Source organism: Myotis brandtii, unplaced genomic scaffold (genome assembly GCF_000412655.1).
Source record: "Myotis brandtii unplaced genomic scaffold, ASM41265v1 scaffold18, whole genome shotgun sequence".
NCBI classification, from domain to species: Eukaryota; Metazoa; Chordata; class Mammalia; order Chiroptera; family Vespertilionidae; genus Myotis; species Myotis brandtii.
Window position 1 is genome coordinate 8,692,220 of NW_005356674.1, and position 25,916 is coordinate 8,718,135.

A 25,916-nucleotide genomic window follows, 5' to 3' on the forward strand; every position below is an offset into this window, starting at 1 on the left:
CCTCCCCCCGAGTGCACAAATTTTTGTGCACCGGGCCTCTAGTCCTATATAATAAAAGGCTAATATGCAAATCGACCGAATGGCGGAATGACCAGTTGCTATGACACACACTGACCACAAGGGGGCAGATGCTCAATGCAGGAGCTGCCCCCTGGTGGTCAGTGCGCTCCCACAGGGGGAGCACTGCTCAGCCAGAAGCTGGGCTCATGGCTGGTGAGCGCAGCAGCGGTGGTGGGGAGCGGGTCAAAGCTGGCAGGCAGACATCCCCTGAGGGGTCCTGGACTATGAGAGGGTGCAGGCTGGGCTGAGGAACACCCCCCTCAGTATATTTAAATGTGGGCACATTGAAACTGAAGGGAAAAACCTCACTTGACTAACCACTTCTGTGGAAATTACACAAAAGTCTCATCGACATGATCCTACGATGATTCCACTCTTTTTGATGAAATGTTGAAATCGCAAGACTAGACCTCTAACTCTAAGGGTAGTGGAAATGGAACACTGGCTACTTTTTTACTTTCTTAAAAACCTTATTTTCTTCCATGCTAGAATAAAAGTTTTTCCATTTTTTATTGGAATGGCTGGCACAGAAAGTTAACATAAGCCTGTATTCATTATGAGGGGTAGTGGAAAGGTAACAAAAACACAACTATCATCTATTATAGTGGAGGTGGAATTGGGCAAGTTATTTAACCTCCTTGTGGTGCCTGATGGGTAATAACAGAACCTCCCCAGAGGATGACTGGGAAGAGTACACACAGGAGCATAGCACCTAGCCCACTGCAGTAGCTTTCATTTCCACACAAACACATTATGTCATCTGAGTATCCCAACAACCACTCTCGATTAGTGCCACCATCCCAGACTGGAAAAGGCAGCCCGGCTCAGAAACGCCAGGTCTGTCACCTGAGGTCTCACCACTGGAAGTGGTGGAGCTCGGATTCCACTCCCAGTCACCAGGATCCGGGCCCTCCTTCCACAATGGCACACGGCAATGATGGAGAGCCTGAGGTCTGAAGAGAAACAGGATGGGGTCTTGACACTGATGTGCTTGCCTTGGGATGTTAGTGCCCTTTATTTGGTGGTGGGGCTGACCTATATGCAAAGCAGACTGCCCGGCCATTTCCACCAGACCTCGGGGGCACGGGTACTGCATCCATCAGCTCGGGCTCTGACGACTTTGTGCTGCGATGTGTGTGCCGTAGGATGTGGAGTGTCTATCTCAGAGGGTTGTTTCGGAGAATCAGACAAGATAATCAAAGTGGCCCCCTTCTACCAGTAACCTACTGCCTCACTATTACTATTACTGCTTAGTATGTGTTTTTCTTTTCCTTCTCCAATATCTCAAATACCCAGAAAGTGGATTCTGCTCTCTGATGCTCTCTCATCTCTGGTAGAGATTTAATTATCCTGACCTCTGACAACCTCACATAAGGACTGTCCCAGACTAAACAAGAAATTTGCAGGCTGGTACAAACAGAGGGCTCACATGTGGCTGACCGAGGGCCACATGCATGCCCAGAGTGGTAGTGGTTGCAGAGGCCATTAGACAAGGAGTAGGGGGCAGACCTGTCATTTGTCACTACTGACTTTGGCTAGGCCGTTGGGATTTCTGTTCACAGAGTGTGTCCATAGTTGTCCAGAGCTTGGGAGAAGGCAGGCTTAGGAGAAAACTGTAGGCATCAAGTTCACCTTTTAACACAAGGTGTACACCTCTGTGTCCCTGCAAATGCCATTCCCCTTCTAGAAGGCCCTCCTCTTCTCCTAACACCACACCCCTCCTTGTTTTCAAAGTCCACCTTAAAACTGTATCCAAGCATCAACTTCCTTATTAACAGTCTTCCCTCTGAAAGCACCTATTGCTGGACTCTCATCTTTTACTCTTGGAACTATAATTCACAGATGAGGCTCAAAGACTGAAGTTTCCTGAAGCTGCACAGTTCTACACGGCAAATCCTGGACCCAAGGTCATCTGGGTCCCAATGTGGTGCTCTGCTCACTGTATCTCTATTACTTTAGGGTCGCCCCCTCCACGCCCCTGTCCCTGCCAGTGTTTCCGAGATCACTGACTAGTGCTCCGGCAGGACCTTGGTTTGCTTCCTGTGAAGATATGTGTCACTTTCAGTATTTCTGATGAGGTATATTCTCTTTCACTCTCTTTCCCTACTTTGAAGTTTTACTCACCTCTTCTAAACACTGAGCTCAATTTTAGATCACCACTCTTCCTCTTCACCCTCCCCCCTCCTCCTAGAACCTATTTTTACATCAGAGAGCAGATACTTAGTAAGTATTGGCTGAATGGCCAATGGGAGGCTTTCCCAGCAGCATCAGGGCTGATTTTTATCTCCTGAGAAACAGAAGTAGGTGAGATATTTCTTAGATAAAGAATTTAGTGACACTAACATCATCAACCAGATGCTGGACTGAGAAGTGGGAGGGGGAGGTGAAGGGAAACAAAATTCATTAGTGGTCTATTAAGAGCCAAGTACTGAGTCAGGCACTTCATGCTCAGTTTTTTCTTAAAAAGCAAAAAGCAGATTACACAGAACATCTAATCAAGGGTCCTATTTTGTATCCAGCTGCCAGAATGGCTGAAAATCCTAAACTCAGCACCGGGAAAGCTCGGCTCTGGGAAAGCTCGGCTCTGGGAAAGCTCGGCTCTGGGAAAGCTCGGCACCGGGAAAGCTCGGCACCGGAAAGCTCGGCACAGGGAAAGCTCGGCTCCGGGAAAGAAGCATCACCTGGGAGGATCCAGGGGAGACTAGGCAAATGTGTGCACTACACTTAAGAATAGTCTTCAGGCTACAAACAGTTCTCTTAAGTAAACTGAGTGTGCTTAGCAGAGAGCTTGTAATCTTCAAGGTGTATACCTCTCGCAGGGTTTACCATCCTGCCAGCCAGAGGGACAGAAGTATGACTCCTCACAGGCAAAAACTCTATCACATTTAGGACATGGCTGGCACCTTAGGGTCAACCAGAAGAAGAGACTTTACGTATATTTTTTAAACTTAAAAGGCTCTAAGCTCCAATAACAGTTAGATGCCTTTGCCAGAATATGTACTTATAAAACAGAGAAGAAACATAGTGAGAGTCTTACAAATAGGAAAATCCTGGGGTTCTGCCATCATTCCCTTTCACTTGGGAGCAATGAGATAGGAGAGCAGTTTGGTAAGTTGTACAGTTACATCATTTAGTCAAGTGAGACCCTTTGAATTGGGTTTAAGATGGATATATTTTTGTGAATTTCAGGCCATATGCGTTTTGCTGATATAAGGATCTAGTGAAAGTGAAGTGCCACTCCTCAACTGGGAGCTAGATATGGCCCTCAGCAGTGAACATCAGCCTTCTTATCTTGGCTTCTCCTCTGCCGACTCACAAGATGTGAAGCTCAGCCTGAGATGCTTGGGGTGGCCACAGAAGTCCTTGAGCTTTCAAGCAATTGACAGCAAGCCTGTTTCCACAAAGACGGGGTGGACGCATCTTTTGTTTATTGAGTCATTAACTGGAGAGGGCAGGGACTGGAGGAGATGGGTAGGCAGCCTAGTATGGAGCGGTGAAAACAGGCCATGTGGTCAGACAGTTTAGAAAGATGGAAAACCTGGGTTCTTCCTGGGGAAAAGCCTGTGGGGAAATGAGCCAGAAAATGAAAATAAAATGACGAAAGGACAGTCTGCACTGAGGTCATGTGGTCAGAGTTGTGGTGCGTTAGCCTGGGAAGGGAGACGACAGTGCTTGGTTTGCCAAGTTTTTCTAAGTAGGCACAGGGTGGGCACAAGGAAGATGCTGACCAACAGTTCCAAGTTTTCTGATGATAAAACCGGGAGCAGGGGAGGGGACTTCACCTAGAATAGAACAAGTTCAGAAAGGCTAAAAAAGAACTGAATTTCCGATGGCTGAAGGCTACAACCATTGTCAGGGAGGCTGTGAGCCCTCTGCCCACAGACTTTAAGCTGCACATGTGCCTGAAGTGTGGGGTTAGGAACACATCATCAAATTGAGCCCAAATAATTCTAAGCCCTTTTGCTCCTTGCTGCTTCTACTCTGTCAGGGGCTGGTGACATCAGGTCACCTGGGGCTGTTAGAAAGGCAGAACTTTGGGCCCCACATCAGACCCACTGAGTCAGAACCTGTATCCCTCACAGGATCCTCGGCAAAGTGTCTACTTCCTTCTTTGGAGGAAATGCAGTACCGCACAATCATACACAGGACTTCAAGTTCTTAAAATCGTTGTGGAAAGCTTTTATCACAGCGTGGCTGACAGGGAGAGAGCTGTCTGGTGATCACATCTTCCCTCTGTTCTTCAAATGTCATTAGTTAATTGCCCTATTGAACATTTTCAAAGACACCCATTGAAAGTGGTTTTTATAAACATTAGAAAATCAGATTTATAAAGTTCTTGCAGAGGCAAATAAACTAATTTTCAAAACTGGCCTCTTATAGCTAATTCTTGCATAAATATTATGACAAGTGTACAATCAGTAATGGCATGTGCAAGAAAACAGCAGGAGGTCTGAAATCCAGCGACTGATTCAAATGTGGCCTCGGTAGAAGCATCAGTGCACGAGAAGCCAGGGACGGGATTCGGCTCTGGACCCCTGGTGCCAGCTAGCTGCATGCCACTCATCCTTCCCTACCTTGGTTTCCTCGTCTGGGGAATGAAGAGGAGCTGAGATGGCTTTTAGGGCTCCTACATCTTTACTGGTCTAAGGTCCTATGCCAGGGCTCTCAACAAGAGCACAGGAAACCTAACTTCTCTGAATTCATCGCATTTAACCCTCCCATGGTTTAGATGAACAACCAATGAGAGGGCCAAGCTGCTGGAACCCAGTGTCTACATATCAAACGATGGAAACACCTCCACTGGAAGCAGGCAGGTGTGGGCATGAGAGGCCAGCAGGGTGAGCAGCTCAGACTCCCTGTAAACAGCTGGCCGCTCAGCCCAGCTGCTCACAGATCAGAGAAGTGCAGGCTGCTCGCCCACGTGCAATTACGTGTGAAGTATGGCAAATCTAAAAATAGCCTGAGCTCAGCCATGGGGGTTATACCGCACTGTCAATGGCTTTCAACTGTCAGGATGACAAGAAGGGGAGTAACTATAGCAACAGAAAAATGAACACATAAAGAAAGTTCTGAAGTTGTCAGGAAAAGTTTAGATTTCATAAAACACTTATTTTTAATTCCTGCCTCTAAATCTTTGAATTCAAATAGTTCAATTCTGTAGCGGTAATAAAATTAGAATTTTGATAAAACAAATACTCTTTCAGTTTTGGGTTCCAGATTGACAAGGAAATGCTGCCAAGCTGTCAATTTTATTGCCTCTGTAATTAAAGGACAATCTGAACAAATGCCTTTATATAACTTTTAACGAGAGGCTTCTCTCTATATTTGTTCTATCAGCTATAATAACAGCCTTGAGCCATACCTGACATTTGAAGATATTACTGCATGTTCGATGAAAACATAGGGTGATACAGAATTCCCTTGAAATGGAGGGAACTCGGTGCAGACCATCATCGTTAGAAGAAGTTTCTGAGGCAGTGCTCACAGCTCCACTGTGGCCCCGCACGTCTGGACCATGTCACTGCGTACACATCCATCATTCAGTTCTGAGAAAGCATTCTCATCACAGAGCTCACACACACAATCTCAGAATCAGCACATCCACAATCCCACCCTCTTTCCGCACCGTTTGAAAAGCAGTATTCAGTTAGGTGCTGGGCAATGTGCCACTGGCCCCAGCCCTTCCATAAACTGGACAGTCACTCAGCTCTCTGGTCACGGGCTGGATGGGTCTCTCAGGGTCTTCCTTGAGAAGGAGCAGTTAAGAGTTAAGGAGAACAAGGAGAGGATTTGTGTTGATACCCACTCTGGGCCATGCCTTGTGCTAAACTTTAAAAATATGTTATCTTGGCAGCAAACTGGCAAGATATATACCTTTATCTCCATTTTATATAAGAGCACACAATCGCAACCTGGCCGAGCTGAGAAGGGACAGAGCCTGTATAACTGGTGTCTGTTTGATGCCAGGAGGCCGTCTCTGCTTCTCAGATACACTCAGCTGCTCTGACAGCTGCCTCTTGCCGCAGTACAAAGACTGACCTCCCCCGCCAGGTGTTAGTTACATGCACTTAAACTGTCTACAGATTTTCAGTGACGGCCTTGCATTTTCCGAGCATAGAAGATTGTCTCTTAGAAAGTCCCTCTATAATCTTCCCTCACCCAGGCAACCACTGTTACCAGTTATTTTCACATCAAATACACACTAGTCTGCCACCTGCCCTCTTCACTTAATAATATATCATGAACATTTCCTTATGTTAATAAATAAAATTTATTAGAATTTTTAATTTTTATAAAGATTGCATATCTAAATTACTATACTCAGTCACTTTCTAATGGATATTTCAGTTGTTCCAATTTTAGAATACTTTGATAATCAGGAAAAATAGAAAACATTATATGGAAAAAACACTAAGGTGTTAAGGTCATTTTTAAAGTAAGTATAATAAGTCAAGTAAATCAAGAGCTTTGCCTTAATTAATGATATTTTCCTAAAATTTCTGCTTAGAATCAAAATTGCCTACAACACAGAAATGCCCTCTAATAAACCAATGTTATAACATGCAGACGAAGGAAATGTATCTGTGGGCCCTGGGGCCAGGAATTCTTTGCAGCATCCCTGAAACCCCCTTTAAAAGCATGGCCAGGACATTTATATGGTGGACAGAAGTCATGGCTGTGTATAGGACTCCGGCTGAAAGTGAAACACAAAAACAAATCTAGTTTTGTGGTTAGTTGAAAACTCACAGCTGGTATGGGCTTTCCTTTAATTAAAGTGTTTCCCCCTCCCATGGAAAATTCTGAGGCTTAAGTCAAGCTGCTTTAATAGCTGCTACGTGGACCAAACAGCTTGGAAATTTCCTAGCGGGATTTTCTAGAGTTTTAGTAAATCTTTCTCTCAGTTACTCTTTGTTCTCCTCCTTTGGTCGAAAGCAAAATCAAGTAGTGAAAAGGTCACCATGAAGCCAGAGAAGCAAAAAAATAAAGCAACAACAAAAACACATGTGTACATACACACATATGCACACACTTTAGAATTAAGATGAATTAATTAGCTAAAATTAGTTATATAATACATATCAGTCATTTATATACAAACTATCTCTTCATAACTTCTTTTGGATACATTTTAAAGTGTGATGCTATGATATTCATGTAAACTTAGTTCTATATAAAAATGGTCATAAAGAAACACATGAATAAACAGAGTTTTGAAGGGGTGGGATCAGATGTGACTGGGTTTCTCCAGCTGTTTCCTCCTCTTGAGCCCTTTCTCTGAAGGAGTGGTCAAGAGAGTAGAAATAAGGCTGAGGCTAAAATAGGGCCCATCCTGCTGACTAATCAGATACTGATAGGCAGCCAGCCACCTAAGTCAGCAGCTCTCCAAATCCCTAAGATTACTTGCCAGAGGCAAGGATGGTTCAGACAATGCCTAAATGACAGCCCTTCTGGCCACATGCAATGGACTTGTGACCTAATAGGCTGAGAGACTAGTGGAGTCTGAGGTATAGTCTACCCTCAATGATGGCCCCAGGGTTGGAGGGAAGGAGCCTCAAAGGTGGGATGCATCCTGATTCCTGACAATACTGGGTGTTGCCATTCTCCAAACTCACAGAGCAACACACAGGCCACTCCCATTAGAGTACATGTCTCATTTTCCTAATTTGTTCCCAAACTACAGATGCTAGACACTGCAGAATGGAGAAAGAATGTCCATAAGTGGGCTGAAAAAGCATTATAAAAGCTTTTGCAAGCAACGTAGAGTTGCTCATGTTAATACATACATGAGACCATACAAAACACAGAACTCTACAAATGGAGACAGAGTAGTGGCCAAAGACTTTCTGATGTGACATACATATGACTCATGTGTATACTAGGACATTTCTTAGACTCTAAGCACAGTCAGAGTTAGAAAAGGTCACGTGGTCCTAACATGTATTTCAGGCAGGTGGTTAAAACATGTATTTTAAAAAATAAAGAAGCATTGTCTAAACAATCACATTAGTGATTACAGCCAGGTTGGCACAAAAAAACTGACTATTTGATCTTGAAAGCGCAACATTTTATTTTGGCTTGAGGTAGACAGATACTTACAAAGGGCAGTGTAGCAGTGAAGAGCTGAAAACTATAGTTAGCCTGTTTGATTTTGAATTTCTATTTCACTAACTAGTGATAAAAGCTTGGGAAATTTTATTAATCTCTCTGTACTTCAGTTTCCTCATCTGTATAATGGGGATAGTAACAGTATATCTGCCATAGGCTGGTGTGAGGATTCTATGAGATAATTCATGTGAAGAGCTTAACAAAGGGCCTAGTGGCTCTGTTGTTAGGACAATCACCGTTCCCAGGGCCAAAGTAGTTCACTCACCAAGATGAGTGTCCATCACCTTCGCACAGTATTTGCACATGGCATCCAGGTCATTCAACTGTCCTTGAAGGAAGGAAATTTGGGCTTCTAATTCTTCTTCCTAAAATGAAGCAAGTAAAGATATGGAAAATTTTAAAAAATCAAATAAAATCCTCAAAGTTCTCCAATGATCTGGACTATTTTAAAGAAGTACAATGTCTTTTCAGTCCTAGATAAGGCATAACAAAATAGCAAATAAACACAAGCAAACCCACTACTGCCACTACCAGTAAGATGGAGAAAGGGTAAAACAGAGGCTGAGAAAACCTGGACTTTTCCTAATTGAATGCTAGCTTTGTGCCATGCGTAAATGTTTACCCCTACAAAAAAGTACATAAAGTATCTTCTATAACTACCAAGTCCCACAAATCGGGAGAGTAAATTGGATTTCAGTGAGCCATACTCCCCAGGCAGCTGGTACAAAAAAATTACATTTTCTCTCACACACATTTGGGAAACTGAAGATTTCCATTTATATAAGACAAATCTCATCACTTTCCAGACAATGATAATCTCTTAAAAAGTGAGATTTCCCAAAGCACTTGGAAAAGTTTTGTCCCTGCAGCCCATAAATAGCTGCTCTTACATTTCCTCTCTTGATATGACACTGGAGCATTTTATTTATTTGATTGTTTCTAGGAAAAATACTCTGGGTTGAGTAATTATCTAAATGGTAAAAGACAATCTAGCTGTAACAAAAGGAAAAGTCTGTTGCTTTTTTTTTTTTTTTAAAGAAAAATGATACACGTAAAAAATTTCCCCTGGATATTTAGAAGATTAAGGGAGTTTTTCTCAGAGAAAGAATTATCCTCATTAGGTAGGATACTTTAAACCAAGTGAGCTAGAATACAAAGAAAATATTTTGCTGGAGCTGGAACAGGCTAGAAAATTGATTTTTCAGTTTTAGATGCTTGTCCTTTCACATAAAAATCCTGTGTCATTAAAAAGAAGGAAAGAGAAACCTACTGAGCTTTGCTTTTCCTTAGAGACTGAGTATAATTTGACTTATAGATGGAAATTAACAGTTGAAAAGGTTACTTGTAGGTGTATTCCATTTTAGCAACACACATATACAGCACTGAAAAGTACTGTTTCTAACTGCTGCCTGGAGACTAGCCCTTAGGAATATGCATCTGAAAGCTTGACACAGAAAATAGAGCAGTAGTTTTAAAAACAAATTATTGAGACGAGTCCACTGTAGAATAACACCAGCACTAACCATGTTCCTTACATATCCCACCAAGTAAAGACAAATGCCACCAGAAGAAGCTCAGCCAAGGGATGATGACAGGGGCCTGTGGGAAGGTGGTGCCACCTTCCCGACTCTTCGGCTGGGCTTTAAGGTGGAAAAGGATGAGTGTTTCAGGGTATTGTTCTTTTTTCCCTTTGTTTTGGCTGAGTTTCCCTGTTCTATCAGGACACTGCAGGAGAAAGAACACTGCGTGTTGGTTAATGATAGTTGTGGTTAGTTCCCAAAGATGGCCACCATCTAGTCCTTCCCTCATTGTACACCCTGTTCCCTCCCCTTGAACCTGGCTGACCTTGTGACTTGCCTTAATCCAGAGAATACAGCAGAAGTCAAACTGGGTCAGTTTGACACGAGTGTAAGAGGCCTGCTGACTTCTGCTCTCACTGGAAAAAGATAGCTACCATGTTGTAAGGAAGTTCAGGCTAGAATACTGAGTCAGGAGAGGAAATGCGGAGAGAAAGAGGCCACAAGAGAAGCTCTGAGTTCTAGACATAGGGATGAAGCCGTACTGGACCTTTCTGCTCAACCCATGTGAAGTCAGCCAATGAGTGACTCAGTCAACGCAGTGATCATCCTGTGGAAGAGAACAGCCCACCCGAGCCTTATCCAAATGCTTGACCCATCAACCCAGGAGAAACAGTAGTGCAGCTGTTTGAGGACTGGACTTCTGGAGTGGTTTGTTGTCCAGCAACAGGTAACTGAGACAGTGGTAGCATGGAAAGAACACTAGGTGGGTATATGGCCTTAGGAAATTCGAGTTATATTTCTGACCCTTCCATTTACAAGTCATGCAACTTTAAGTAATCCTCTACCCAACCTGGGCCTAACTTCAGCACTCTCTGGAGGAGGTACAAGTCTGACACCATGCTCTCAGGGAGCTTACAAGTGTGTAGTTGGAATAAGAAAGACACATAAATTACTAGAGAATGAGGTAGAGTACATGAATAAATTGTAATTAAATAAAAATAATGGCTGTGGGAAGCCCGGTCCCTGCTTCCTGTCCCTTCTATTGAACAAGTCACCTTTTCAATGTGTTACTGACACAAACCCAACCGGATGAGTAGAACCATATTGAGGTGAGAGCTGGGCAGTCTGTTACAAGAAGGGGGCTGGCTGTGGCCTGAGTTTTTCTCACATGTGACCACTGAGTAGGGGGCTGACAGCTCAGAGTGGACAAAGGGCACCAGGAATACACTGCCTCCTGGCTTTAAAACATCTTCTCTCTTGTGTTAGTTTAACTTACTAGTAAATTAATCAATCATTCGTTAAAAAAACAAAAGCCTTTGGCAACTTGAATCTCCAGCAGACATTCCTACCTAAATGGATTTATTTTACACTTTATTTTCATTATAAAAGTTGGGAGAGAAGAAGCCAGAGGAGACATTTTAGAGCGGACAGACCAGGGCTGTGGGTGTGAGGCGGTGGACAGCTGGAGGGAAGTATGCAGCTCCAAGGGGCTCTCTTCCTCAAAACACCTAACTGAACATTATTGTAATACAAGTGTGATGGGGCTGTTGCCCTGTGAACTGTGCAGTGCACAATCTGCACAAGTGTATGTGGAAGCCAGAGAGCACGGCAGCCCACAGCACACTGTGTGAGCGTGTGGAAGTATGAAAACACAGTTTCTACATCTGCACATGCTGCTTAGGGCTCTGGTGGCAATGAAGAGCATCCTGCTGGCCTAAATCCCAAGCCAACCTCAGTACAAATGGAATCTGTACTGTAGAAAATGGCAACTTTTATTCATTCAAACCTTTTTTTCAAAGGAAAGCTCATCCAAAGACCCAGTATATGAGATAAGAAGGATTAATCAATCATTCATTAAAAACACAAAAGCCCTTGGCAACTTGAGTCTGAAAGCTCATCCAAAGACCCAGTATATGAGATAAGAAGAGCATTCTGGTTGAAAGAGGTTGAGGGGTCCAGGATCATCTTCTATTTGGAAGTTAGAAATCAGTGTCTTATTCCTCTAAGTTTGCCTCATCTAAAACATTCCTAAACCCTCAACTATCACTCAGAATTTATAAATAGGAATGAAATCACTTGGAGGCAAAAAGGTGACTTGTCATTTGTTCTTCACTATATAATTACAGATAAAAGAAAGAGCCAAGAATCAGGCTTCTAAAATTGTGGAACTGATTTCATGCTGCTCTCTTAGCTTCTCATGCTCTATTCTCCTCCCAACTAACGTGCTTTAAACACTGGCAGCTCCAGTCACTTGTTTTCAGTAAACTGGCCCTCTGTGATAAAAAAAACAAGTGCTTGGCTAATTGCCTTGTGATTTTATGAAAACAGTAGCGTAATTTTTAGGTATAAACAAGACACTAAGAAAAATCTTTAATATACAGCAGGTCCTCGAATAACATCTTTTCACTCAATGTCATTTTGTTATAAAGTTGATGAGATGCCATAGGAACCAGATTAACTCTTGTTTTTATCAATTGGCCTATAGTACAATTGGCTTTGTTGTAGTCGTTTCACGTAAAGTCACAGAACCTATCAATGATGCTAAGTGAGGATTACAGATTTACCTCTGCACATATGTTTCCCTTGCCTGCCACTACAGAAGGGAGGATGAGGGCCACTCCATTGGAAGAGGAAAAAACCTAGCATCTAACCTTTCTATAGTGATTGCAATATTGCAGACACTAAGCTTTGCATGCATTAACTCATTTACTCCTCACCATAAACTTATAAGGTGGATTCTTTCATTCTCTCCTACATGAAACATGGTCTCCTCCTTTGTAAACACATTCTTGGAAGTATATGCAAGGTTTAGACAGCTAATTGAGAACCCAAGTCCCTGGCTTACTCCTCCCACTGAATAATCTCATATCTCAGTTTCCTTTAAAAGAGATTCAGCAATTACCATGTTAAGTCCTAACTCCAAAATTACTTACTAAATTGTTTTCCTTCCAAAAAATTAGGCCTAATTGGTTGTGTTCTGTTTTGTTGTTTGCTGAAAGATTTTCGTTTTCACTGTATCTGAAGAAATGATTATTTAGAATTTGCTTTTTCAAAGTGGTGTTTCCATTCACCCAAATAGCTTATGTGTTGTTATACTTCTTCTCAAATATTTTATATCTCAGTTTTTTAATTCTTTTATAATATATGAATTTTATATATCAATTTTGTTAAATGATTTTATGTTTTTCTACTACTATATATAATAGGACAAGCTTTTGTAGTTTATTATTTATTCACTTATTCATTAATTTACTCAATGAATACATTTGTGTTAGGCCTTGTGGAAAATACAGTAACAAATGAGACATGACTTCTGGCCTCTGACTTTAGAAGGGTAAGACCTAAGACTTGTACATAATGATAACAGACGAGTAAGGAACCTGCATAATAGCTCTGGGAAGGGCAGATGCCTTCCAATGTATAGAGATGGAAATGAAAGCAGATTTTCTGGAAGAGGCAGTATTAATGGGTCTTAAAGACGAAGGGGACGTGGCCCAGAAGAAATGATGGATAACGATGTTTTAGGAGGCAAGGACCCAGTAAACAAAGGAGTCAGAAAAGTGTGGGACCTGCGCAGAGCCAGAGCTTGGAGAAGAGCAGAAGCTGAAGTCTGGCAGAAAGTCTTCCCTTCCTTTTTCATTCATCCCGATTACATTTTTACTTCAGATGATGTTTTGGGGAATGGGGATTGATATGCAGACCTTGCTCGTAAAGATGACAGGCTGAGCAGTGTCCTTGTCCTGGGTCCTTGGTGCAGGAGAAAAGTGAGGCAGGAAGAGCACCGGGTGGAGATCTGCTTACTTCCATGCAGTACTTCAGATCACAAGAGAGGCAGACGAGAGAACCCACACCGACTGCAGGCAGCAGGAACAGGCTAAATACAGAAACCAGGAGGCAGGAAAGATGCCCAGTCTTTTTTGAACAGATGGGTGAACAAGAAGTGGGAAGTGAAGGAAATGGAAGGCCTCGAGGAGAAAAAGTGGGAAGGCCATGGATGTTCTGAGGAAGCTGTGGTGCACACAAGGGCCAAATACTCACACATGGTGTGGATGAAAACCAAGCCAGAGCATATGGTGTTGGCAGAGGAAGACACCACCAAGGGGAAAAATACATGGAAGAAGAGCACAAAGAAGACTTAAGAGTATAAAAGTCAGTGGTACAGCCACGCTAGAGAGCAAGTGGAATATGATCGCAAGCCCTGGAACCAGCATGTACCATGTCTGTAACCCTGACCCGACAGCAAGCTCTCTGAGCCTCAGTTTCCTGTCTATAATATAAGGATAACAATAATACCTACTTCACATGATTGTCGGAGGATGTACTTTGCACAGTGGTTGGCACATGCTAAACACTCATTAATGTTCATGTTGTTGTTGTCTCTAGATTATTAATACAATTCTAGAAAGTTACTCCAAGGAACTATGGATATATGCCAAAAAATAACTCTCTGGATATTCATCACACATTCAATGGCAACATGAACACACACACACACTCCACACAAATCCTACATGTCTAATGATAGGTGACTTCTGTAATGTGTAGTACCATTCATAAACAGAATATTATGCAAAGTTTTAGAATGTTCTCCTAGAGAACATTTAACAGTAACATATTATACACTAATAGGGAAGACAAGTCACAAAGTTCTAGGTAGAGAATGACTCTGTCAGACAAACTGATGGTCGCCAGATGGGAAAGGGGTTGTGGACTGGGTGAAAAGATCGATGTGATTAAGAAGTACAAATTCCCAGTTAAAAAAATAGTCATGGGGATGTAAAATACAGCCTGGAGTTAATAATACTGTAACAACTATGCAAGGTGTCAGATGGGTACTAGGCTTATCGGGGGGATCACTTGGTAAGGTATATAAATGTCTTATCACTATGGTGTACACCTGAAACTAATAGAATATTGTATGTATGTCAAATTTTTTTGAAAAAAATATTTAAGTGATTCTGTTTAGAAAAAATAAAAGACATCCACCAAAATGTTTTTATCAGTTATTCTCTGAACAGTAGGATTATAGGTCATTTTTCCTCCTTTTTCCTTTCTTTCTTTGTGTGTGTGTGTGTGTGTGTTTGTGTGTGTGTGTGCTTTTTCCTTTCTTTCTTTGTGTGTGTGTATGTGTTTGTGTGTGTGTGTATGTGTGTATTTTTTACAATTAAACTGGATCATATTTTTATAATAAGAAACTCAAATTATTATTCAAATAACATAATACAAAGTAAAATTTTAAAAATGTAAATGGCATTTACCAAGGAGAAAAAAGAGGTGCCAATATTTTTAAATGACCAAAGGTGATTCTAAGTTAAAATCTACAAAATATCACAGTCCAGCAATTTTCAACTGGTGTGCTGCAAAAACGTTTTAGGACATGAAATACCTGACTATTTAGTCAGGGACACTGACCTCTTTTCCCTTAGTTTGCCAAATAAAAAATAACAACAGTCAACACAACAATAGCCATGAATGAGCCAGGTGGGCCAGGGTTTTGCCAGGCCAGCTCCCCTCTGACCCTGCTGCCTTGCTGGCCCTTGCAGCCAGAGACTCCGAACCCCTCCCCTGCAGCAGCCCAGGAACAGCTGTAGTGCGGAGACACCAGGTGAAATACAGGGAGAAACTTATTTTTCCAAGCAAAACTTTTCTCCACAGATTTCACCTTGGCTTTTAGCATATCTCTAGAGTTGACCAATTACATATCAAGTCCACATTCACTTCATTGGTCTCCACGTGAAAGAGTTTCAGACATCTTTTTGAAGTCAGGTATTGGCAGGTTAAAATAACTGACTCAGATCATGTATTTGCTTTACTTGGGACATATGGGATATGGATTATAAGTGATATTTTAAAAATAGAACATGTAAGGTTCACAAGATTAAAAGAAAGAAATTTCCTCTTTTTCGGCTGCCTCTCATAATTTTTATTGAGAAACTAAAAATGGTCTTAGTTTCTTACCCCATTTTTTTTTTGGCTCTACCTAATAAGGCAAAAATTTCCCACTGTCCGGTCATGAGTATGTTTTGTTGTTTTTTGCAGAGGGCGATAATCACAGCTTTTCTATGCCTCAGTGCTCTTAGCTATAAAACAGGAGGTAATTACAGCACCTCATTGCAGACCTTGTAGAGTATGTTGAGGACTGAAGGAGCTAATGCATGTGGCCTGCTGAGAACAGAGGGCACACATGGAAAGCTTTCTATAACTGCAGTTCCCATCAGTTACCATCACCCACTAGAACATGCTCACACTAGGCTATATTTGAAACTGGCTTATCTATACAAAACCTCATTTCTGATTTGGTATTCAATTAATCTTACATAGACTCATTCTTTTCAATTTCTAATAGGTACAGACATCACCTGGGGAACACTGTTAGGCCTGGGTGGGGCCTGAGATCTGCATTGCTAACAAGCTCCCAGGGGATGGCTGTGCAACTGGTCTATGGACCACACTTTGAATGGCAAGTGACCCATCTCCAATCCTCATATTCACTTCTGAATACAGCTTTCAATCCCCTGGGAAGGTTGTGAAACCCTTGACTATTTCCTTACTCTAAGGCAGTTTTAACAGATGGCTGCATGATCACATGCTTACGTGGTAACAGTCCAAAAGACCTCTCTCAACATGGAGTAGGATGCAGGGAGGAAGGAGTGGATGCAGGCATCTAGGACAGCTTTCCAGCCTCCCTCAATCGCTTTTCCACAGAGCAGCTTCATTACTTGCTCAGAACTAATTCTTAGACTATTAGGTATCAATCTGTTCTATTATAGACACAAGCGCTTATTTTAAAGCAAAATGTAAATTAATTTTGTTGAACTATGCATGCTCTCTTCTGTAATATTGATAAACAAAGGCTTTTGTGTAAGTATCAGAGAATAAAAGATGCTTTTTGAACATGAATGTAATAAAAAGAAAATTATAGAATATTTCCATTCATCTCTCATTTCCTGAAGATATTTTTATAATAATGAATAATATTTGTTAAATACTTTTAGCTGTTAGAAACATGCTTTTATATGCCTACTGCCATTTCAACACCATGAGCTATTTTAATCTAACTTTTCCTTTCTAGACTTCGTTTACAAAAAACAATGAATAGAATAAACAGAAAAGATAAGAATGGTGCCAAAAACCCAGGATCATGTGCTACAAATTCTAAAGTAAACTGAATAAACTTACAATCCTGATGTAAATATAATGGAAATTAAAATAAAATCTTTGAATAGAAAACCTCACATATGTGTAACCTGAGGAAGAATAAAACCTTATTTGCATAGTTACAAACTTTATTATTTGTAAAAATCTTAAACGGCTTTTTAAAATAAATAACTATATACATATGGCATATCTTAGAAACTTTTGAGCCTTTAAAAATTCAAAAGGTATAAAAATGTTAAGCATAATTGTTCAGGCAACTGCCTGTCTTTTGAACATTTTACCTGGGAAAGAAAGTCCGTCCTAGAAGGGACTGTGTTTGGGAGGTGAATTAAATGGTGTTTGTGTGGAGAAATGTCTCATTTTTGGACCTTCGTGTTGTACTTTTATAATTAAGCAACCTGACCAATCTTTTGTAAACGAGAATAGCTCTCTCCTCCACCAGGCCAACTGGCACAGATGTAACTTTATTTAACCAGGGTTTTTCCCTCTCCACGCACATGTGATCAGACCAACTGATGCAACCAGCCAGCCAGCACCGGGGACTCCACCTGAGTTTCTCACCCTGCTGCTGGCCGGTTGAACCGTCTATGTGCTTTCCCTTGCTGCTCCTGGCACCAAAAGTAGGCACGCGATGGCTGACCCAGAGAGAAGGGCTCAGCCAAGGTTGTTTTTCTTATAACAAAGCTAACTGCCCCATGTGAAGATAAAACGTGCACCCTTGTACCACTATTCTCTGGACTACATGACCCCCACAAAGTCCAATTAGAGATAAACAAAAACAATGGCGCCCACAGCAAATCCATGCTGAGGATCAAGCATGGTTGAGGAAATAGTTTAAGTTACAATCCGTAAAAGAAACCAAGTGCTGGAACAGTGTTGTTTAACACAAACACTATCAATTTTGAGACTTCTGGAAAGAAAAAGAAAAGGTGAGAAGGAAATATTTCTCTGAATTACCTGGTTTATTCCCATGCCTATCACACTTTTGTTAATTCACTCCTTAAACTAACTGATAGAAACATAGTTTCCTGTATGTACCAACAAGTCCTATTAGCTTTAATATGTGGTCGGTGAATGCCACTGGGGAATGAGGTGACTTTTCAGGCCCCTGAGGCCAAAATAAACCCTAAACACCTAAATCCTTGCATAGCATACAGACCACTCAACCGCACCCATTCATTCCTAAACATTTACTGAGTGCCAGGTACAACATCTGCCACGGGGGAGACTGTGATAGTGACAAGTGCCTGTAAAAGCCTTTTAACTCAATACAAGTAGTTCTCCGACAGTTAAAGCAAAGGACATACTTACAAATAACTAGGGCATCCCTCACCTCAATGCTGATGGTACTAATGTGAGGCTCTGGAATCTGAAGCTTAACCAGGGCCATAGCTGCCCAGTAAAAGTGCTTAAAGGTCCTAGAGAGTGGCTGGGAAGGCTCCATGGGTGTCAAAAAGGAAATTGGTCACAGAGACTGTGGGCGGGTGACTTCAACTATGGACACTGAAGAAAAAAACAGTACCTATTTATCTTGGGCAGTAAGTAGATAATAGTTTCACAATGTTCAGATGGATGATACTACTATTTGTTGTCTAGAGATGAATTAAGATCTCTATAAACAGTATTATCAATAATGGTACTTTGGTGGTTTCAGTCTTATGTTCTTCAATTTCATTTCACAAGTATTGTTTTTGATATTCTATGGAACATAGATCTTTGTATCATGACGAATGAATAAGAGGCACAGTTGGAATATAAAAATGCTTCAAACAAAAGACTGCCTAGAATTTTGATAGAGAACATCCTGAAGTTAAGCAATGTGGCAGCATTTCTTACTGTTTATTCTAAATTGATTGGGGGCATTATTCTGCATATGAGGCCTCCCTCAATTTTTGGACTGTGTAGTAGTGGGTGTATATGTGTACGTGGGACAGGTTAGTGACATAATTTGCAAGTTATGCTTCCTTGTTAATAGGACCCGAGTAGCCCTAAAAAGACTTCAGGAAAATGTTGCAAACTTTCATGATATTGTTTATAATTCCGTCCTAACTTTGGGAGCATCTCCAAGAATAAAGGTGATGGTGATCAAAAGGTCAGTGATCGCCTGAAAGTGACCTTAGGAGACAGTCTGAAAGGTCCTTCCTGCTGCAGGGACAGGGGTGGTCAGAATGGGTTTATTTAATGAGATCAGGACATCTTTTAAGTGTCAAAGAGGCAAAATGAGAAAGTCAGGAAATTTTAAAGCAGAACAATAAGAATATCAAAAGTGAGAAAACAACTGGAAAATACAACCAAGAAAGGCAGGAATCAGAGTCTAGTTGGGGTCCATGAATAAATGACAGGGGTGGGGACAAAGCAAGTGTCCCCTTTCATAACTGCTTTTCCAGTTAAAAAGTTTTTCTTTATTTTTTTCTGTCTTGTTTTCTAATGTAGACCATTACTTTCTAGGATTTAATATAAGGCCAGTTTGTTCATGGCTGACTGCAATCATCATGCTCTGAGTTATTGCTGTTCAAGTTTCTAGCTACTCACTGAAGTAACTTTGGGAAATGTTCTGACTGGAAATGACAAGGCTAGAGACAGAAGGTTCTAAGTTGGTAACAACGGTGAAGGAAAGGAGGGAGGGCTTTGCCATCATCTTAAATAAAAAACAGGTTAGGGAATTTGATAATATTGCCTTTCGGTGGTCCGCGTATTCAAGACTCTTAAAATCCTTCAGCCCATTGTAATGTCAGGGCTGAGAAGGGTTTGGATTATTGCTCTGTCATATATTTTAAAAAGTTGCTCATGTCCACGTTTTGTTATTTTATCATCATTGCCACAAAATAGAAACATCCTGAATTCTTCTAACAGTTGCAGTTCCCTTGGGACCTTCACTAACCCAAAACATGCTTTTCATTTAATTGGGAAAAGTCACCCCCTTTGGGTGCAGGGTTTGGGGAATGGATGTTACCTCTACGCAGAGGAAAAAAATGTCCTACCTCCCAGCAAACAGAGCCCCAGACCCGGGCATGCTGCTTGGTGGACAGCAAAGGCTGGGTTTTAGCCAGCAGGGCTCTCGCGAGAAGTGCACAGACCACATTACTGAATGTTCTGTAACTCTGCCCTTTGCTCCCAAGCTTCAGGTGTGAGGTCTCTGGTGCTTACCACCTACAGTATTTCCATGTGTATGAATTCCTGATACACGGGCATCTAGGAGTAGAACACTGGGAGGGGAAATTGCAGGTTCAGGGAAAGAGAGGAAGCTGTGGTAACCCAAGCCTCTGACCAACCCTCTGGATACAGAGCTTCAGCATGAGAACAACCAAAAAGGAGTTCCTTGGCCGTAAGGTGTCAAGGCAATAGCCACCTGTGTGATAAACATCTCCCTCTTTGTTCAGTAGCTTAGAGTACCCATGACAGGAGCAAAGCTTTTCTTTCTCAAATTAGTACCCAGTGGATTCCTGGGAAAGTTAACAGAGGTGTTTCAAAGAATAAAGGATGAGAGGCTATGGGGCAGGAGATTTAAGAGCAGAAAGATGCTGGGTAGGAGAAAGTGGCGGTACCATTGAGGGGGAAGAGGAGCATAACCTAACAGCCTCAGGATTTGGCCTCTGGCCTTGCCTGACCCCCATGTGCACAGGGTAGCTCAAAGCCCTCATGCCTCCCCTGCCTTGCACATGTGCACTTTGAGGCACTGTCCCCAAGGCAATGTGTCACTGCAAGACTAAATAAATGTCACATTCCAGGAAAGGTCACTGGAGGGAAGCAAACGCTATCGATGGGGCATTTAATTGAGCATGAGTCAAATGTACAGGGATTTCTGTCCAGGCATTCTAAATATTTCTAATTGCTTCACTTGAGCTCTCCCAGACACCACCGTCTCTGCCTCCTGGGCAGTGTTCGGTATGGGTACAGTCTGGCACCTTTGTATTTCATGGAGATGATGGCGATGAGTGTCTCATTTGCCCCCAAAGGGCATCATGTTCACGTTCCTAAAAAAGGCATTACAGTCAAGGTTCAGAATTCCATTTCCTATGGTTCTGCCTCCACAGGTTCCTCAGAATTTTGGTTGAAAATAAATTTATTGAAGTATAAAAAAGTTAAAAAGTTGGTTATAAAACCTGTCTGCAAAAGAGAAACTAAAATGTCATCTACAAATAGTCGAAAACAGCTCTCTGTGATGCTCCCTTAGACGCTCCCATTTCTTTACAATGATGTGAACTGGGGGAGGCAAACAGGTGGCGACAGGAAGAAGGGACACTCCTATGAACATATGTGGTCCACCTTCCTTGCCTTGAACTGATGCCCTGGCAAAGGACTGTGAACAAGGTTCAGATAGCATTGCATAACTAACTAAATGTCATGTTTCAAATACCTGAGTTCAATTTAGCCTTAGATTAAAAGTCCTATCATGAGACTTAAAAGAAACTAGAAAAATTGCAGATGTCTAAATTCATTTTATATCTATTCATTTTAATAAACTGTATTAAATAGGAACAGGTATTTCAAATAGCACTGTATTTTAATGCAATCATTATTATTATTAAGTAATAAAAGATTATAAGTGTATATTTATGAATTGAAAAAATCTTATAACTAGACAAACTCTAGATGCCAGATTTCAATTCCATATAGAGGCCCATAAAGAAATCCATTATAATCAATACTTTCCACATACCATGTGTTCTTAGAAAGTATACATCACTGACTGAAGAGAAAATCTGATAACTACAAAAATTCTGGTCTACTGGGAATGCCACTTGCTCAATTTCTTTCTTCCACTTACCAATCTAAATCAAGCTGTCTAGAAATTCACGGCTAATACATCATTGGTGCAACAGAACTGATTCTTTAAAATGCAAATACCTTAGGGAATGATTAGATAAACCATTTTGACAATTAATAATTTAGGGATAATTCACCTATCAAATTGTCTAGTCACCCCTCCCTCACCACCTTTCCATACTGTCATGGGCTTCTCTAATCCTTTCATCTTACCAGAGATTGGTTGAGGAGGGGGCAAGGGATTTAATTTTGGCCAGTCAATGAGATGGGAGGGAAAGCCTGCTGGGGAATGTCCAGATAGACATCTCTAGCAGATGTGCATGTGTGAGGAGGGTGAGAGGAGGAATAACAGGATAGATACCTGGCTCTGTGGCAACCCTCTTGAGAACATGATAGAAGTGAGTTGAGGACAAAGCCAATAAACTCTTATTGAAATAATAAGCAATAAATTTCCTCATTGAGATAATAATTTCTTGTATTTGTACTAAAAACAACTTGATATAATCCCAACTATTTTACATTTGCCAGAGGATGTGAGGGAGAAGGGAACACCTGCAACAGACATTCTGACTGCCTACTTGATATCCACCACTACTCCATTCTAAGAAACTGTTGGATATTCATAAGGGAATCAATGGCTGCATTTAATGAAAGAAGAAATATGTTTGTGGTCAAAGTATGATTTCTCACATGGAGCTTATCTAGACCAATGCAGCCCATGGTGATCGATCTTTTGAATCCATATTATTTATTGCCCTTACTACTTATACAGCATTTAACCATAAACTACCTCTTATGTTGATGAGTTATATTTTTATTTAGTTTAATTATTACTTAACTTTTGATGTGTTTCCCCTCCTTCAGTTTCATTGTCAGCACCCTCATTTGGACTGCTTTCTCATAGTTCTAATGCAGATACGTCTTAAATTCCAATTTCTAGAACATGACCTGAAGTAGATTAGATCATGTCCAGGTTGTCTATACTTCCACAAGTAATATGAGTCTGCATTCAAATTTGTTTTCATTCATCTGACACTTTTTGTTATCTTGTCATGATAAAGAATAGATATATGAATATCACAAAAACAAATTCTATTAGCATGACCATGGTATATATTCAACCTACCAAATGGCAATGATGAGTGCATGCAGGGGTCACCAAGACACAGGATGAGCAGCCCCAGTGGTGATCTGGACCAGCAGGTGGTTTTTATCTCACTACACATCCTGTTTTATGCAGGGATTTTCAGCTCAGACAATTTTTATTTCCTGGGGCTTAGAGAGGATTCCAATTGGATATGTTTAGATCTTTAGAGATTGGTGTGTAATTATCACAAAGCATAGCAAAATGTCTTGCAGTTCATCAGGAACATTAAAAAAATCCTTTAATTGGCTGATGTGCTTAAATATTAGAACTTATTCACACAGACAAATCAAGTTGAGTTTTTCTTAATGTTCAGTATGTTCCTTTTTCTTTAACCTTAGCAAAGATATTCTTGGAAAATTATTTGGCAATAATTGTAGAACATTTAACAGTGCCAAAATAAGTAAAAAATTATTTAACAGTCAGATGAATGACCAAAGAAAATAGATTTCTAGAAAACTAAGTATAGAATGTCATTTACATTATGCAAAATAAAGCATGAAAAATAAAAAGTATAAACATTTTGAATTTTGTTTGCAAGACTAAAAAAGTCAGGGCTTGATTAAAACCTGGGTTTGATGAGGGCATGAGTGGGGGAGGGGTGGGGGGGCCAAAGGGGGAATAAGGACACATATGTAATACCTTAATCAATAAAGAAATTTAAAAAATAAAACCTGGGTTTGAATTAAGTGAGCCCAAGAGGCTTTTTTGGGAAACAAAGCAGAGGAATAATTGTCTTCAAATATCAATCCTCAAAACAATACTACTACTGATCATGAAGTAAGGTCATTTTTAAAACTTCCTACTAGTTTGCTCACATTTCAGAAAAGTATAATCATGTATTTTATAAACACATGGCACAAGATTTAACTAATTACCTTTTTAAAGACTGAGTTGTACACTCTTTTATTATAAGGCCAAATCAGGGGCATTAACAGGAATGAATGTGTACAACTTCATCTAAAGATAGCTTGTGGTTTACAGAAAGGCAATGCTGAGAGGAAATAAGTTCTGAGACTTACTATATGACCTTGTCCAGAATATGTCACACCTATACTGATTTTGGAAATCATTTCTCAATGATTGGATTAGAAACACAAGCAGATTTAGACAAACTTAGGTTGAGAAGTAGTACTAAAGTATCTTTGTTTTGATGTCTCTTTTCAACTGCTATTTCATTTTTTTATTAACTGACACTAACCATTTCTCGACCCTGGGCCACTATAAAAGATCAATTTGAATCTTGAAATCTAAAAAATATATAGTTTAAGGCACTGGGTCCCAAAGAAGGGATATCTTTGCTTCAATTTGGGCCACTTGCTTGTATGAAAAACTGATAATGATGATGTTAATGAGAAACTATTTTGAACTTTTTAAAGACATGAAATACCCCTGTATCACGCTGACTGGGCTGGAAATGAAAGCAAAGTGGGCTCAGGGATGATAAATGCCCAGTCATAGACTCTGATGCTACTGGGACCATCACGGGTCGGTATGTGGTTCCCATCAGAGAATGATTCCCAATTATGTGCACTGTTATGCTGTGATAAGCAACTCTCACCTTAAATTAATAGAGGTTCATTTATCACTCATACTCCATGTCTGTCATGGTTGGCAGATGGGTTCTGCTCATTGTGCCAGAGGGGAAGACAGAGCTGGGAGGATCCTGTAGTGACAATACATACATATCACTTCCACTCAACTCACTGAGCAGAACCAGTCACATGACTCTGACAGACTATAGGAGACATGGAGGTATAATGCTATCAAGAGCCTAGAATGGGGGAAAACCGAAATTATTTGGCGAAGGGCACTGACTACAATACATTATTTCATAAAATAATAAGCTAACCATTACTTGGACAACCATGAACTTTCTCTTGAAAATTTCTGCCTACGTACTTCCTACAAGTCAGGAAATATATTAAATTTTGGATAGTAATTTGACATTCTGTTTCTTGGTTCACAGCAGGTCTACATGGAGGATTAGATTTACTCTATTTCTATTTTTGCTCCACTTCTCAGTTTTAAGTCACTGCATCACCATAAAGAAAAGTAATTAATTGGTGTTGTAGACTAATCCATATGCCACCAAAATATGATGATGCAAATGACACATCTCTCCATATGCTTTTCTCATTTGTTATTCCTTACTCCGATTCTTCATAGATATGTTGTTGTTTTTCTGTACAGATATCTCCTCTTCTAATTTATTATGTCGATATATTCTATTTTTGTTGTAACTTGAAGTTATTATTTTTAATCTAAGTTATATATGTAACACTGTGAAGAGTCAAATGGTTCTACAAGGCTTGTTATGAAAAACAGTTCACACAGCCCCACCCTCCACTTCCTGTTCTCCAGAAGTTACCACTTTTCATTCTTTTACCCACTTTTTTTCATCTCTATACTCTAGTTTATATTGCTACTTCTTAATTTTTCTATAGCAACGATTTTTAATGGTGTGCTGCAAGAATTTTGAAAACACGCAATACCTGACCTTTTTCCCCTTAGACCTGTGGTCGGCAAACTGTGGCTCGTGAACCACATGCGGCTCTTTGGCCCCTTGACTGTGGCTCTTCCATAAAATACCACGTGCAGGTGCACACATACAGTGCAACTGAAACTTTGTGGCCCATGCGCAGAAGTCGGTATTTTGTGGAAGAGCCGGTATTTTGTAGAAGAGCCACACTCAAGGGGCCAAAGAGCCGCATGTGGCTCGCGAGCCGCGGTTTGCCGAGCCACAGTTTGCCGACCACTGCCTTAGACTGTCAAATAAAAAAAGTGACAATCAACACAACAAGAGCCATCCAGTGTAAATACCCTATCTTGAATCATAAATATATAGGTCATATGCAGAGATGCATCTTATTGGATAATAAAGTTGCATAATAAGGTTGTGTCTGATCGGTTAATTCTTGGCACCAGAAATCCTTATGTACAAATATAGGCACCTGCTTTTTTAAAAAGTCATTTTGGAGCAAAAAGGGTAGGTAATTACTATTGTTGTTCTTTTTTTGGTAAATCAAAAAACAATTACACCTTTTTTTTGGAGTGAGATTGGCAAAAAATATATTTTTGGGTGTGCCACAGAATTTTAGTAATTAGTTTATGTGTGTGGCGAGATGAAAACGGTTGAAATCACTGTTCTAGAATATTAT

General features: G+C 40.7%; 1 protein-coding gene across 13 annotated transcripts in view; it reads right to left on the minus strand.

Annotated features, from left to right (window-relative positions):
- Positions 1-25,916, minus strand: part of TBC1D5 (TBC1 domain family, member 5) — a 425,203-nt gene that overhangs the window by 12,262 nt on the left and 387,025 nt on the right. For all 13 annotated transcript variants that reach the window (XM_014537570.1, XM_005863632.2, XM_014537574.1 and 10 more), the window contains one exon: positions 8,432-8,531. In XM_014537570.1, coding sequence (XP_014393056.1) covers positions 8,432-8,531 — 100 coding nt within the window. The remainder of the gene's footprint in view (positions 1-8,431; positions 8,532-25,916) is intronic.